General features: G+C 41.1%; 2 protein-coding genes across 3 annotated transcripts; one reads left to right on the top strand and one right to left on the bottom strand.

The window, feature by feature from the left end:
• Positions 1-1,901: 1,901 nt before the first annotated feature.
• LOC122623532 (uncharacterized protein DDB_G0271670) lies at positions 1,902-4,639 on the top strand. 2 transcript variants are annotated; one of them, XM_043802748.1, is made up of 5 exons: positions 1,902-2,092; positions 3,105-3,271; positions 3,338-3,458; positions 3,540-4,265; positions 4,348-4,639. In XM_043802748.1, exons 1-5 carry the CDS (start codon positions 2,029-2,031, stop codon positions 4,545-4,547), a joined length of 1,278 nt encoding a protein of 425 aa, XP_043658683.1. In that variant the 5' UTR covers positions 1,902-2,028; the 3' UTR covers positions 4,548-4,639. The 2 variants fall into 2 exon arrangements, with proteins under 2 accessions (XP_043658683.1, XP_043658676.1); XM_043802741.1 differs by having other exon boundaries at positions 1,903-2,092; positions 3,338-4,265.
• An 841-nt stretch (positions 4,640-5,480) lies between these two features.
• LOC122622278 (probable multidrug resistance-associated protein lethal(2)03659) lies at positions 5,481-12,270 on the bottom strand. The gene is made up of 10 exons (XM_043800613.1): positions 12,103-12,270; positions 10,851-10,948; positions 10,694-10,779; positions 9,958-10,266; positions 9,334-9,542; positions 7,641-9,268; positions 7,055-7,578; positions 6,731-6,996; positions 5,741-6,670; positions 5,481-5,670 (listed from the first exon to the last, which is right to left on the bottom strand). Exons 2-10 carry the CDS (start codon positions 10,925-10,927, stop codon positions 5,632-5,634), a joined length of 4,068 nt encoding a protein of 1,355 aa, XP_043656548.1. The 5' UTR covers positions 10,928-10,948; positions 12,103-12,270; the 3' UTR covers positions 5,481-5,631.
• Between the last annotated feature and the right edge of the window lie 518 nt (positions 12,271-12,788).

Here is a 12,788-nt window from a genome sequence, read left to right on the forward strand (position 1 = left end):
ATTCTGCGGCGCAGAACCCATATATCTAAACTTTATAGCTCTCTCAGCTAATATCTAGAGGAATTTTTATGGCTCTACTTTTATATTGTGGAAGATAAACGGAGCTTTAAATCACATCCTGTCAATATAATGAATGCAATATACATACAACCAAACCCAGCTATAAATAGTAGACAACTGAAATTGAAGGTCTGAACATCTAAAGTGTTTTGAAGCGGGATTTTCAAATATATATTATAAACTAAGTGACTAATTCATAAGATCACTAAATATAGAAAAGGAAGGAGTTTACACCTTGCCAATGCCAATGTCACATATACGCCTAGTGGTACGATTTCATTTACTGAACAAACATAATATGTTCAAAAACAAGGCGGTGGCATACTTTTAGGCCATTTATGCTAAACAAATTTGCTCAAGACAAGCCCAAAGGCAAAATCAACAAGGAAATCAAACACACAATAACAATGGTTTATCATTGATTAGATAAGATATTGTTAAACAATTTTGGGACTTCGCAAAACACTAAACGCAATAAATATGCGAGCACGAGCCTATCAATAAAAATATTTTATAGCGCCAAATAATTACTACTATAAAGTGTGTGAAAGGCACATCAAAACTATTTACTACGATGCCTTGAACTACTGCTACTTAAAACGTTTTTCTAAACTATTATCTAATCCGCTTATCTCAAAGCTTAACCAATTATAGCAATTACTAAAACTGACCTGCACGTTTTACAAACTGATAAAATCCGAAATCCAATAGACTTGGCGACTCCTTCTCGAATTTCGTCACTAGATTACGAGCTATATGCCCACACTATTGTCACAGATTAGACTAACTTATCAGGTCTAATTGATTTACCAATCAGCCGCACATAGAGGCAAATCAATAAATCGTTTTTAATTTATTTCCACGTAGTTTACTAACTCAACTAAAGTTTTAAAGTTCCAATGTCCAAAGAAGTAGCCAAAGTAACGACGATTCTGGTGCTCATCTATTAGGCAGCTGTCCAAAAATTTATGAATCATGATAAATAAATGTACAATAATACGGCCTATTTTCCACACGCTAGAAAGCAATGAATCATACTAAATAAATGAATTAAATGGCATTTGACTGCACTGATATTGCAGGATTATTTATCGTTATTCTTTTGTCCAACAAAAAGTAAACACAAATACATGTAACGTGTTTGTCTTGCACTCGAAGAAATAATTATATTTTAAATTAATTTACTTATTGAAGTAAATAGAAAGAAATCTATATTTTTTATTTATAAGTTGCTGATTGAAATATGAGCCTCTTTTTTCTAAGTGCCGAACTTTGCCAACTTCATATAGATATTTTCAAAGTATTTGGGCAGATTACGAAGGAAGGAAATCATAAAGCCGAGAAATATTTTGGACTTATTGAGCTAATTAGAATTGGATCCGACTGATTAAAAGTTTCCATAGATAAGATTTGCAGGCAAGCCATCACGTTGTCCAAGTTAGAGAACGTTTGTCCCTAAATAGTATGACTAAATGTGGCCACCTGGACTGCACCTTCGAAAGATTCTATCAGCGAAAATTTCCAGGAAATTTCCAGCTGTGGCATTGTGGGTAAATGCCACTTGAGGCAGTTTCCAGCGCAGATCGATTGGCCAATAGAGCAACGCGGATTTTCATAAAGAGCCAATAGCTGAATATTATCAGACATCCTGAGGAAGTGAATGCCCAGTATTTCCCCGAGGACCCTAAAACTCCTTATCGGCGACGATTGCGGCCATTAACTTTTATTGCCAATCCGTGGGTTGGCCTAAACAGTGCGATTGCTCTGCCTTCTTTCGCTGCCGCCGCTTATCAGTGACTGAAAATGATAAAAACGCCTGAAAAGCCAGGTTAACATTATATTTAATTGTTAGTTCCCATTCAACCGTCGTGCGGTGCGTTTCCTATACCACATTCGCTTCGATCCTCGCTGCTAATATTCAACTCGTTTAATATCCTTTCGGTCATAAGACAAAAAAAAGAAGGAAAAATGCGTGTGATCACAGTCAACCTTTTGCTGATGGCAATTTGTGCTTGCTCAACTCTTTGGCCAGGTTGGTCATTTAATGCCATTATCTAAAAGTGCTACGCAAAAACATTTGATTGAGTAATACAGAGCCTAAAATCGTTGATTGACGGACGTACAAATGGAATTTATCAAAATATTTATGAACTTACTTAGTTCGAAAAACAAGAAAAACTAAAACAACCGAGACATCTTATCGGTGTGTTCGCGGAAATTCTAGTCAAAAATAGTGCCATGGACAGTTCCATTATTGAAATTAGTTTTGTTGCCACAAATAGCTTTTAGCCTCCATATTTAGTATCGGAAAATTATCATCAATGTTTTAAAAGAAATATAAAAATAATTCCAAAAGCAGCTAAGAGGCTAAAACAGTTAAATACTTTATTTAGTCATTTAAATTGCAAGGTTTTATGAATTAAATATGAAATTTAGAACTTACGAAAGTACCTTATTGGTTTTAATATCACAAAAAAAATATTTTATTTCATATAAATATTTTTTTTTATTTATTTACTTAAAAGGATTTTTAAGAGTTGTTCGTTATAAGCTGGCATTAGAAACTATGTTAACTGCTGGTTATTTTTTTAACTGCATTGCTAATAATTGAATATTACTAACACGGGGCTTTCCCCGTAATCTTATTAGCATGATTCACAAGTTGAAAAATAAGAACATCACGTGTGTACTTTAACCAATTTAATAGGTTGATAACACAAGGATTATATATGAACAATGTACATATGTATGTAGTACTGTTGAGCCCCAGATTAAAATGAGGCCATAGAGCGAAAAGGTTATCTGATAAAGGAAAATTCAAGTACAATAACCTAAAAAGAAGCACAATGCGAGCGTAGAAAGTAGTCAGATTTGCTTGGTGAGGCAATCGGTCCGATGTTATCTTGGTATTTGATTTATCAATCAGAGTTATTGCCCGTTCTTGAGCGACGAATTTTATCTCGTTCGGCGTTCGGCCTTCGGGCAACCTGCCCACTTCTCCTCATTCAACTGATTCACCTGCTCACCACCCACGTTTTTTTCAGCGAGTGCCCTGGAATGCTACAGTTGTGTAGGAGATGAGTGCCATGTGGAATCGGTTCCGACGGTTACTTGCTCCATAGATGCCGCTGCAGCATTTGGATTGGATATGGCCGCATTCAATCCGTTCAAACGGTCTCTTCTTTCCGTGATGCCACGAGATGCAGACGATGTACGTTGCATTATATAAAAGCATTCTACCAATTGTATTAATATCCATGCTTAACACATGACACAGGACTCCACAACTGGATCCACCACAAATGAGGATTCTTCAACCACCTCTTCAGCTTCATCAACCGCAGGATCTTCAACCTCCGATTCTACAACAGATTCTTCGACAGCTTCCTCCACCACAAATGCAGATTCTAGCTCTAGCTCATTGGGTTCTTCAACATCCGATTCTACAACAGATTCTTCGACAGCCTCCTCCACCACAAATGGAGATTCTAGCTCCAGCTCATTGGCTTCTTCCACCACAGATTCTTCAACATCAGATTCTACGACAGATTCCTCGACAGCTTCCTCCACCACAATTGGAGATTCTAGCTCCAGCTCATTGGCTTCTTCCACCACAGATTCTTCAACATCCGATTCAACAACAGATTCCTCGACAGCTTCCTCCACCACAATTGGAGATTCTAGCTCCAGCTCTTTAGCTTCTTCCTCGACGGATTCTTCTACCTCCGATTCTACAACAGATTCTACGACAGCCTCCTCCACCACAAATGGAGATTCTAGTTCCAGCTCTTTGGGTTCTTCCACGACAGATTCTTCAACCTCCGATTCTACAACTGATTCGTCGACTGCTTCCTCCACCACAAATGAAGATTCTACCACTAGCTCTTCGGCTTCTTCCACCACAGATTCTTCAACATCCGATTCTACAACGGATTCGTCGTCTCCTTCCTCTACCACAGATGAAGATTCTAGCTCCAGCTCTTCGGCTTCTTCCACCACAGATTCCTCAACCTCCGATTCTACACCGGTTTCGTCGACTCCTTCCTCCACCACAGAGGCTGATTCTACCAGTAGCTCGTCGGCTTCTACGAACACAGATTCGTCATCGTCTGAATCTTCCACCAGCTCTACAACATCTTCGCCATCTCCTTCTACCCCAACAAACTACAAGGTTGCGGCCTGTTACAGCATCTACAAGGACGGAGGTAAGTACACGGCGTTCTTTGAAACCAAATTGTTATTCAAGATAACATATTTCATTAAACTTTTTCTCTGTTGACCCATCAGTGTTGAACCGCGGTTGTGTTAAGGTGCCCGAAGAACAATCCGGTTGCCAGGCTGTGAAGAATGATCTTGACATAACTGAGGACTCTGCCGATCAGTGCGATCTCTGTTTGACAGATCGGTGCAATGGAAGCACTAGCCTGAAGGTTTCACTTGGCGCCATGATTCTTCTTTTGACGATGGGACTTAAAAACGTGCTGTAAGAGATGGTGGGAAAATACTATGAATTATGTATATACTTGTTAGTAATTTGTATTTGTATTATCATTATTAAATAATAAACGTTTACCTTGTATTACTTTGCATACTTTGGGACAAGAGGCTTTCTTCATACTTCGTTATCATGGAGCTTAAATTGTTTCATTTGAATTGATTGATGTACCAGACAGCTATGTTGAAGGATATGAAAATGTCTTAAAATATCAAAGTATATTAACTTCGTGAGAGGGAAAAACCTTAGTTCGTTATCTAACATATTAAAAACAGATTATTGAAATTAGTGGAATATCAGCCAAGTCAAAAATAATAAAATTAAATGAAAACTAAACATTTTGCATATGTGTGGCGACATTTGAACACAAACTTGCGCTACATACGGACAGACACACAGCCCGACAGGCGGACATAGCCAGATCGACTCGGCTAGTGATCCTGATCAAGAATATATACACCTTATAAGGTCGGAAACGCTTCCTTCTCCAACAGATTTGCATACTTTTCAACGAATCTGCTCTACGAGTAGCGTGTATAACTAGATTCCTTATGAGTGGCACACGAATGAGTTACCTTTAGCACGCCAGCACATTCATAAGAAAGAAATACTCCCTAGAAGAGTTAAAAACGGAATTGTATTCTTAAAATACCGGCAGGACATGTCGAAGCCCGTCATGTTCCGCCAGAGCCCGGACCCCGTACCATCCACATCCCGCCAGAGCCCGCTGTTACGGGTATATGAATCCGATAAATGCGGCAACGTAAGAAATGAAGCGTTACGTTACAACGTATTACGACGTAACAACTACGTGTATGGTGTTAGAATAGCATACTTAGCAACAGAGAAAATATTTCGTTTATTTTTAAAGGCACTTCTTTGCTCATAGAAAATGTTAAATAAATACATATAGTAGATTAAAGAATGGTTTCCTATACAGTTTTTAAGTTATATTAAGTATTTAGCACACACACGGAAAAACATATTTACATGCACACAAAATAACACATTCAAAAACATTATTATTACTTAAACTATGATTAGCCAGCTAAAGACAAACACATGGTAGCTGATTCTCATGAGGAAAGACTGTGATTCTGGCGGTTTTCGAATGCCTGTAATTAATTTGAAAAGTATTGAACATTATTTGTCTTTTGTATGCTAAAAAACAAATTAAAAACGAACCTTTTGTGCGATTTTTAGCAGCATCTCATAGGTAGCGTGACCCGTCTGCTTGACCATACCGTGGAACACCTTTGAATCCGCCAGGGTAAGCAGCTCATAGGGCGTTCCGAACTCCACCGCTCTTCCAGCATCCATCACCAAGACTTTGTCTGAGTCCATGATAGTATGCAAACGATGGGCTATCGTCAGCACAGTGCACTCCTTGAACTTGTTGCGAATGGTGGTTTGGATGAGGCCATCTGTCTGGGGATCCACATTGGCCGTGGCCTCGTCCATCACCAGAATGCGATTCTCACGGAGTATAGCCCGTGCCAAGCAGACCAGCTGGCGCTGGCCCACGCTGAAGTTGGTTCCGCCCTCAGTGATTTTGCTCTGCAAGCCACTGGGAAGATCAGCCACCACCTCCTTTAGTTTTACCTCCTCCAGGGAGCGCCACAGCTTCTCATCACTATACTCATCAAAGGGATCCAAATTGTATCTCATTGTGCCGGAAAACAGAACGGGTTCCTGGGGTATGATCGATATTTTGCTGCGCAGGTCGTGCAAACCCATATCATTGGTATCCCTCTTATCTATGAGCACGGATCCATCGTTGTAGGACAGTCGGAACAGGGCATTAATCAGCGAGGACTTTCCAGCTCCTGTGCGTCCCACGATGCCTACCTTCTCCTTAGGTTTTATTACGAAACTGAGTGACTTGAGTACATTCTCTGACTTTGGATCCGGCGTATAGCGCAGGCTCAGCTCGTCGAAAACGATTTTTCCCTGCTCTGGCCAGGACTTAGGTGGCTTCTTATCGGCCGGAGCTTCCAACGCTCCTTCCGGTTTAATGTCCTCGTACTCAACCACTCGCTCCACAGCAGTCATTGTATTCTCCAGCTCCGCTGACTGACGCATTCCCCACTGGACCATGCCAGTCATTCCCATGGCCTTTAAGACACAGAAACGTTGGATGAGTCAATACTCAAATACAAATCAGTGTTTGCTTACCTGTGTGATTGCCAGTCCCACATCACCTCCGTTCGCAGGAGGAAAGATGAAGAAACTGAGGGTGATGATTGCAATGTAAATCACACAGAAACAGTCAAGCCAATAGCCGAAGGCTCGCGAAGTGCTAATGAACATATAAAATGCGGAGCTATGCATGTCCTGGTAGTTGTCGAACTCCGCCTCCAGAACACGTTGGGCTCCAAAGGCACGAATGGTGGACAGACCGGTCAACGAAGCGGCCAAATGCGAGTATACTGGAGACCGGGCTATACGAAAAATTTAATAAAATATATGTGGAATGTATTTTCATAATCGGGCACTTACTAATTGCTTCCATGCGCTTTACATCCCTTGATGTTTTTAGATAGAAGGTACGCAGTTGATAGAAAATAATCCCCAGTATTACGGTTGGAATAAGGAACAGCGGATTAACAATAGCTATAACAATCACAATGCCAGCAAGCGCAAGAAATATCTGGATGACGTCCATCATCACGGCGGGAAGTATCTCGTCAACTTGTCCCATATCCTTCGAGAAACGATTTAGAATGCGCCCAGATGGATTCGTATTGAAGAAGTACATGGCAGCTCGGGTGATGCCACGAAACATGGAGTTGTGCAGACGTATGGAGGCTTTCATGGCTAGATTGAAGAATAAAAACGAGCGAGCCACGGTCACCAAAATTGTCAGTACTGTGATCACCGTGAATATATAAGTATCCAGCATTTCAGCGTCCACGGGCAATCCTATATCACGAAGCCATGTCGACAACCGAGGCTCGAGTTCCTCAGAGCGAATTGTATCATTATTATCTGCACGGTTAGCAACATTTCCTTTTTTCGTTACCCTAAAATTTTCAAATATATTTAATATAGTTTCACAGAAGATCTCCCTAAGGCAATTCCTTACCAATATGAGAGAAAATAGTCACCCAGCGAAGCCAGTCCTTGCGAGAGCACACAGAAGCCCATCATCACGAAGAAGGCGAAGAAACCGCCACCCGCTTTGAAGTATTTGCTGTACAACCGCAGTCCGATTTGACCAGCCTCCTGGCGTTCCTGGTTGTTAGCTTGCTCCGCCTCGAGGTCATCCACACACGAATCTGCCATGGAAAGCAGGGATTGTTCGCTGTTGCGTCGCTGGTCCGAATGGCTATGGGTGTAGCTGCCCGAACGCGACCGTGATCGCTCCTCTGATTGCTCATCCCGCTCTGGATCGGCTAGCATGGTAGCGAAGTCCAATCCGGATTCGCGTAGCGACTCGTAGGTACCCACGGCGCTGACACGACCTTTGTCCATAATGACAATTTGATCGGCGTGCTGCAAGAACTGGAGCTGATGAGTAGCCAATATAACGATTCGCTCGCGTAGATAGCCCCGCATGCACTGCTCGAAGAGATGGCGCGCCACATGGGTGTCCACAGCACTCAATGGATCATCCAGTAAGTAAATCGAAGTCTCCCGATAAACAGCCCTGGCCAAACTGATTCTCGCCTTTTGGCCACCAGACAGGGAAGCTCCTCGCTCACCCACTATGGTCTTATCCTTGAACGGAAGCAACTCGAAATCCCGCTCCAGCGCACACTTCTTTACCACCTTAGCATATCGACGACGATCCATGGGCTGGCCAAAGAGAATATTTTGCCGCACAGTGCCAGAAAAGAGCCACGGTTCTTGGGAAGCGTACGACATGGAGCCGTTAACCTTTATCTCGCCAGACTCTGCAGGCAGTTCACCAAGAATGGCTTGGATGAGACTGGATTTACCAGATCCAGTGCGTCCGACAATACCCAGCATGGTTCCAGGCTGAACACGGAGGTTTACCCCGTTAAGCGAGTAATCAGGGGAGTTAACATCCCATTTGGCCATAAGCCCGCTTATAGAGATTCCCGCCTCCGACAACTTGGCGTTCTCGTTAATATTGGCAATTGGTGGTCCCAAAAGCTTATCCTCAGCTTCGTCGCGTTCCTCATCTCCATCGGCGTGTACCGTTTCCTGATTGCTGCCTAGGAAATCCTCAGTAAGATCTACGCTCATATCCATAACATTGGTCTCATCAGACTGCATATACTTCTGGACACGTTTTATGGACACCAGGGTCTCCGCCATTTGGGAGATGCCTTGGGGAAAGAACACCGTCATAGTGGTACGCAGGATATTGTAGTAGGCTGTGATCAAGAAGGCCACTTCCGGGGTTAGGAACGTTCCAAGCAGCACATATCCCACCAGACTCAGGAAAATGGAGACTCGCGTCAGGAATATGATGAAGGATAGCAGTATTCCCCGGATGTAGGACACATGGCGAATGGCATTTATCTCCTTCTTACGCGCAAAGGCCACCATATGTTCGAATGGCAGTTCCCATGCGTACATTTTGATCACTTGAATGCCCGAGATGATTTCATTCATCATCCGAACCCTTTCGTCTGTGCGTAGAGCGGTTCTGAGTCGAAGAACCGATGTTCTCTTTCCCAGATACGCCTGCAGGGGGATGAACAGCAACATGAAGGCCACACCAAATACAGCTGCGATTCCAATCTGTAAAAATATTTGGGTTGTTAATCGCAGTTTGTTGGGGTTCGAAAGATTATCGCTTTGCTCACCCTAAGGTACATCAGGTACGTGATAAAGATGGTCTCCAGCGGTCCCACCCACAAGTAGTGTACGAATATGGTAGCCAGATCCAGACGTCCCACGTCGTTGGACATAAGGTTTACCACATGTCCGGCAGTGGTGTTTCCCAGTGCCGACTTACTCAGCCGCAGCGCCTTGCGGTAGATCATGCTGCACATACCAACGCGCATCTTGAGTCCTGCGAAAATATAAGCATTTGTTAAAGTAACTTTGATAGCAAATAGTATATCATAATAATTAATGAAATAGTTACAGCCCTCATTATCGCAAATAAAGTTTCAACCTGTACTATTTAACAACAAGACACTAAGTGGGTCGCAGATTACCTAATTAAATGCGGATTGTTAATTTTTTGTCACTTTTTTATCTATGCCGACATCGTTTAAACTGAGTGAGGGGTTTTACCCAATAGAGTAATTAAGACATTCTAGTTAAAAACGTTGACCGGGAATAAGTTACATTGTATCCTATTAGCTTTTAAAATTATATAATAGATGTTAATAATATTCTAATGAATACATAAATATTTATTTACTTCATTTAGATTTATGTACTAAAAAAAAGACTTGTATGAAGTAAAACTCGAGACTCACCCACATGCATTGTGCCCAGCATATACGGATGCATTATGATGACATTGAGGGCACTGCACAGGATCACTCCAGCAGCATAGTAATAGGCCGACTCAATGGATTCCCCGCCATGTGTATAGTAGGATATAAGCTTTAGCAAGAAGATTGGCTGAAGCGTTCGGAGACCCAATTCCAGCAGGAAAAGCACCAGGCCAAGAAGTGCGAAGTACCAGCCGAAAACCCTCAGAAGGGCCCTTAGCAAATTGGGTTTTCCTTTGGTCTTCTCAAGTTCCAACTCCCAGGAAGCGCACAATTTGTTCCCCAGAGTCTCTGGAAAAATGGCACAAATAAACACAGTTTAATCGCAGATAAGGGACTCAATAAATTCGGATTACGAAAACAATGATTACCCAGAGACACAGTTATCAATTTGGGGAAAAAAAATACAAAATCACAAAACAATTGAAGGCATAAAGCGAATCAATTAAGACGGTCAACGAACATACTATGTACGATGTACATGCATCGATCAGTAAAATTAATTGTTCCCGTGATAACTACACACAGTGCGTCCGGAAAATGTAAGTCTGATTGAAGTAAAGACATTTGGAGTGATCACTTCTTTATCTAATTTTTTTGATACACCACTATGACTTGCATAGATAATAACAAATCTCCATTGATGTATTTATGCTCAAATCGTTTTGGAATTTCCCAATTCACCATTAGGTGAATCATAATCACAATTTCACCATACCCGATTTGTGCTCTTTCAAGGCCCTGTAAAGATCCTGGGTATCCAATTGGCGCTTCCGACCCTTGATAAAAGTTGGCATGGTGTACCTATGTACATTGTTAAAAAATAAAACCAAATCATTAATATGTTTAAATTGAATGTATGGTAATATGCTTACCAGAAACATGCTGCCGAAATAAAATTTGAATGTTCCCGGGGATTTTCCGGCAAATCTGCCGTTTTCAGCGACTGCATGTTGTACTCCCTTCAAAGAAACTGAAATAAATGGAGGTATAAGCAGCGGAATAGATAAATAACGAACTAAACTGTATTGGATAAGGGAAATATGTAATTCTGCTGAGTGGTTCTAGAACAAAAGTCGATATGAGCACAAACACGACACATCTTAATCAAACAAACATTGCCGTTTTATTTATCAACGGTTCCTATTGACGTTGGCTTGACGACTCCAAGAAAGTCGACGTACTTTTTATTTTTTAGTGGAAAACCCATTGGTTTGGATGTCAAGGGATGGTGAATGTGTCACTGCTCATGAGTTTGTAGTTCGTCATGATAGGGCTTGCTGTAACGACAGGCCCAGGGAATCAGCAATGTTGAAGAGGGCTTTGGTTCCCTAAAACCAAACACGCGTTTGCCATTTCGCATTACAGTGAATACCTGGTAGAAGTGCATGTTACATGGTTTACATTCTAAAGTTACATTGTCGTTTTTTTAAATTACTGCAAAGATATTTGGTTTATATTTATTTATTTATAATTCATGCTTTGGCGTGACTAATTTCATGCTTGAAAGCTATCGCTTGTTTTCGAAATTCCATAGCACTGTAGTAAACAATTTTTGGTTTTTTATTAATTTCATCAGGCGGCGAAAAGATAAACCCCCGTACTTATAAACACCTATTAAAGATTCCAAAAATAGTTTGTGTTTTGCCGGCTTTTTTATATCCTTCTATTAGCTCTGTTACTTAACAGTTAGAAAGCCCGCATATGTTGTAATACGAATATCTCCCAACTGGGATCCACTGTAATTGTCTGTTTCGCACTCTCTCCCTGTTCCACTCACACCCGCCCAGAATAAGCACTTCGAGCATTTACCGTTTACCCATTCGGAGTATAAGTTATGTGTATGTACATATGTATGTTTATGTGCGGGTGTACGAAACGTACCACGTTGTTGGTGGCACAAGAAAAAGGGAAACTTTTATCCAAATTAACAAATGCAAATACACATTACATTTATCGGCCAACAAACAATAATTGCGCACAGATAAAGCCGCATCGATGGTTTTTCGTTTGTCTGTAAATTATCTAATCACATGGATTTTTTCAGGCACACAAATTACCAAGCAATCGCGGCGAGCATACAATTAAAATAATTGCCATTGCTTACGAATCCCATGTACTACGTACTTCTGTTTCAATATTGTTTACATTCAACAATATGGTTATTGTTGCTGGCGAACGTGAGAAAATCGCGATAGAAGACCCGGCAAAGCAACACAAACTATATACAGATGTTGTAAATAATAAAATAAACTTCGTCCGAGCGCCAGAAAGAGCAGCAGGCTACTGAATGCTCAATTCTGAACACTGGCGGTTTCGGTTTCGGCGGCTATCGGCTCTAAATACGAAATGCGCCCCCAACCCCAGGAGTTCGCGAGTTACAGTGGACTCTGCCTAACGGGAACCGCCATTGTTACTTCCTTTTTTCTTTACTAATAATTAATTTTAGAAACTGGTAAAGGAGTTTGAAATTTGCATAATACTCGATGTAGCACTTTGTCCTATACAACACTTTATCTATCAGCAGTACCTTATCTTAATTATTTCATTGATCTGAGAGCGCACTGTGCATAGCATCATCGTTAAATATTTTTTTCATCTTCCAAGACAAACTCCAACTCCAATGAAGCGTGCAACCATCTCAACGATATTTCAAATATATGTACATAGGTACATACATATGTAGAAACTACATATATGTATATACACATATAATAAGACATATTTGTAGTATACAGTGTATAGTATAGATATGTGAATTACCAATTTTAATCTAATTAGGATTATTGACAATATGATTTATACCGGAAGCG

The sequence above is a fragment of the Drosophila teissieri genome, chromosome 2L (assembly GCF_016746235.2).
Source record: "Drosophila teissieri strain GT53w chromosome 2L, Prin_Dtei_1.1, whole genome shotgun sequence".
Taxonomy (NCBI): Eukaryota; Metazoa; Arthropoda; class Insecta; order Diptera; family Drosophilidae; genus Drosophila; species Drosophila teissieri.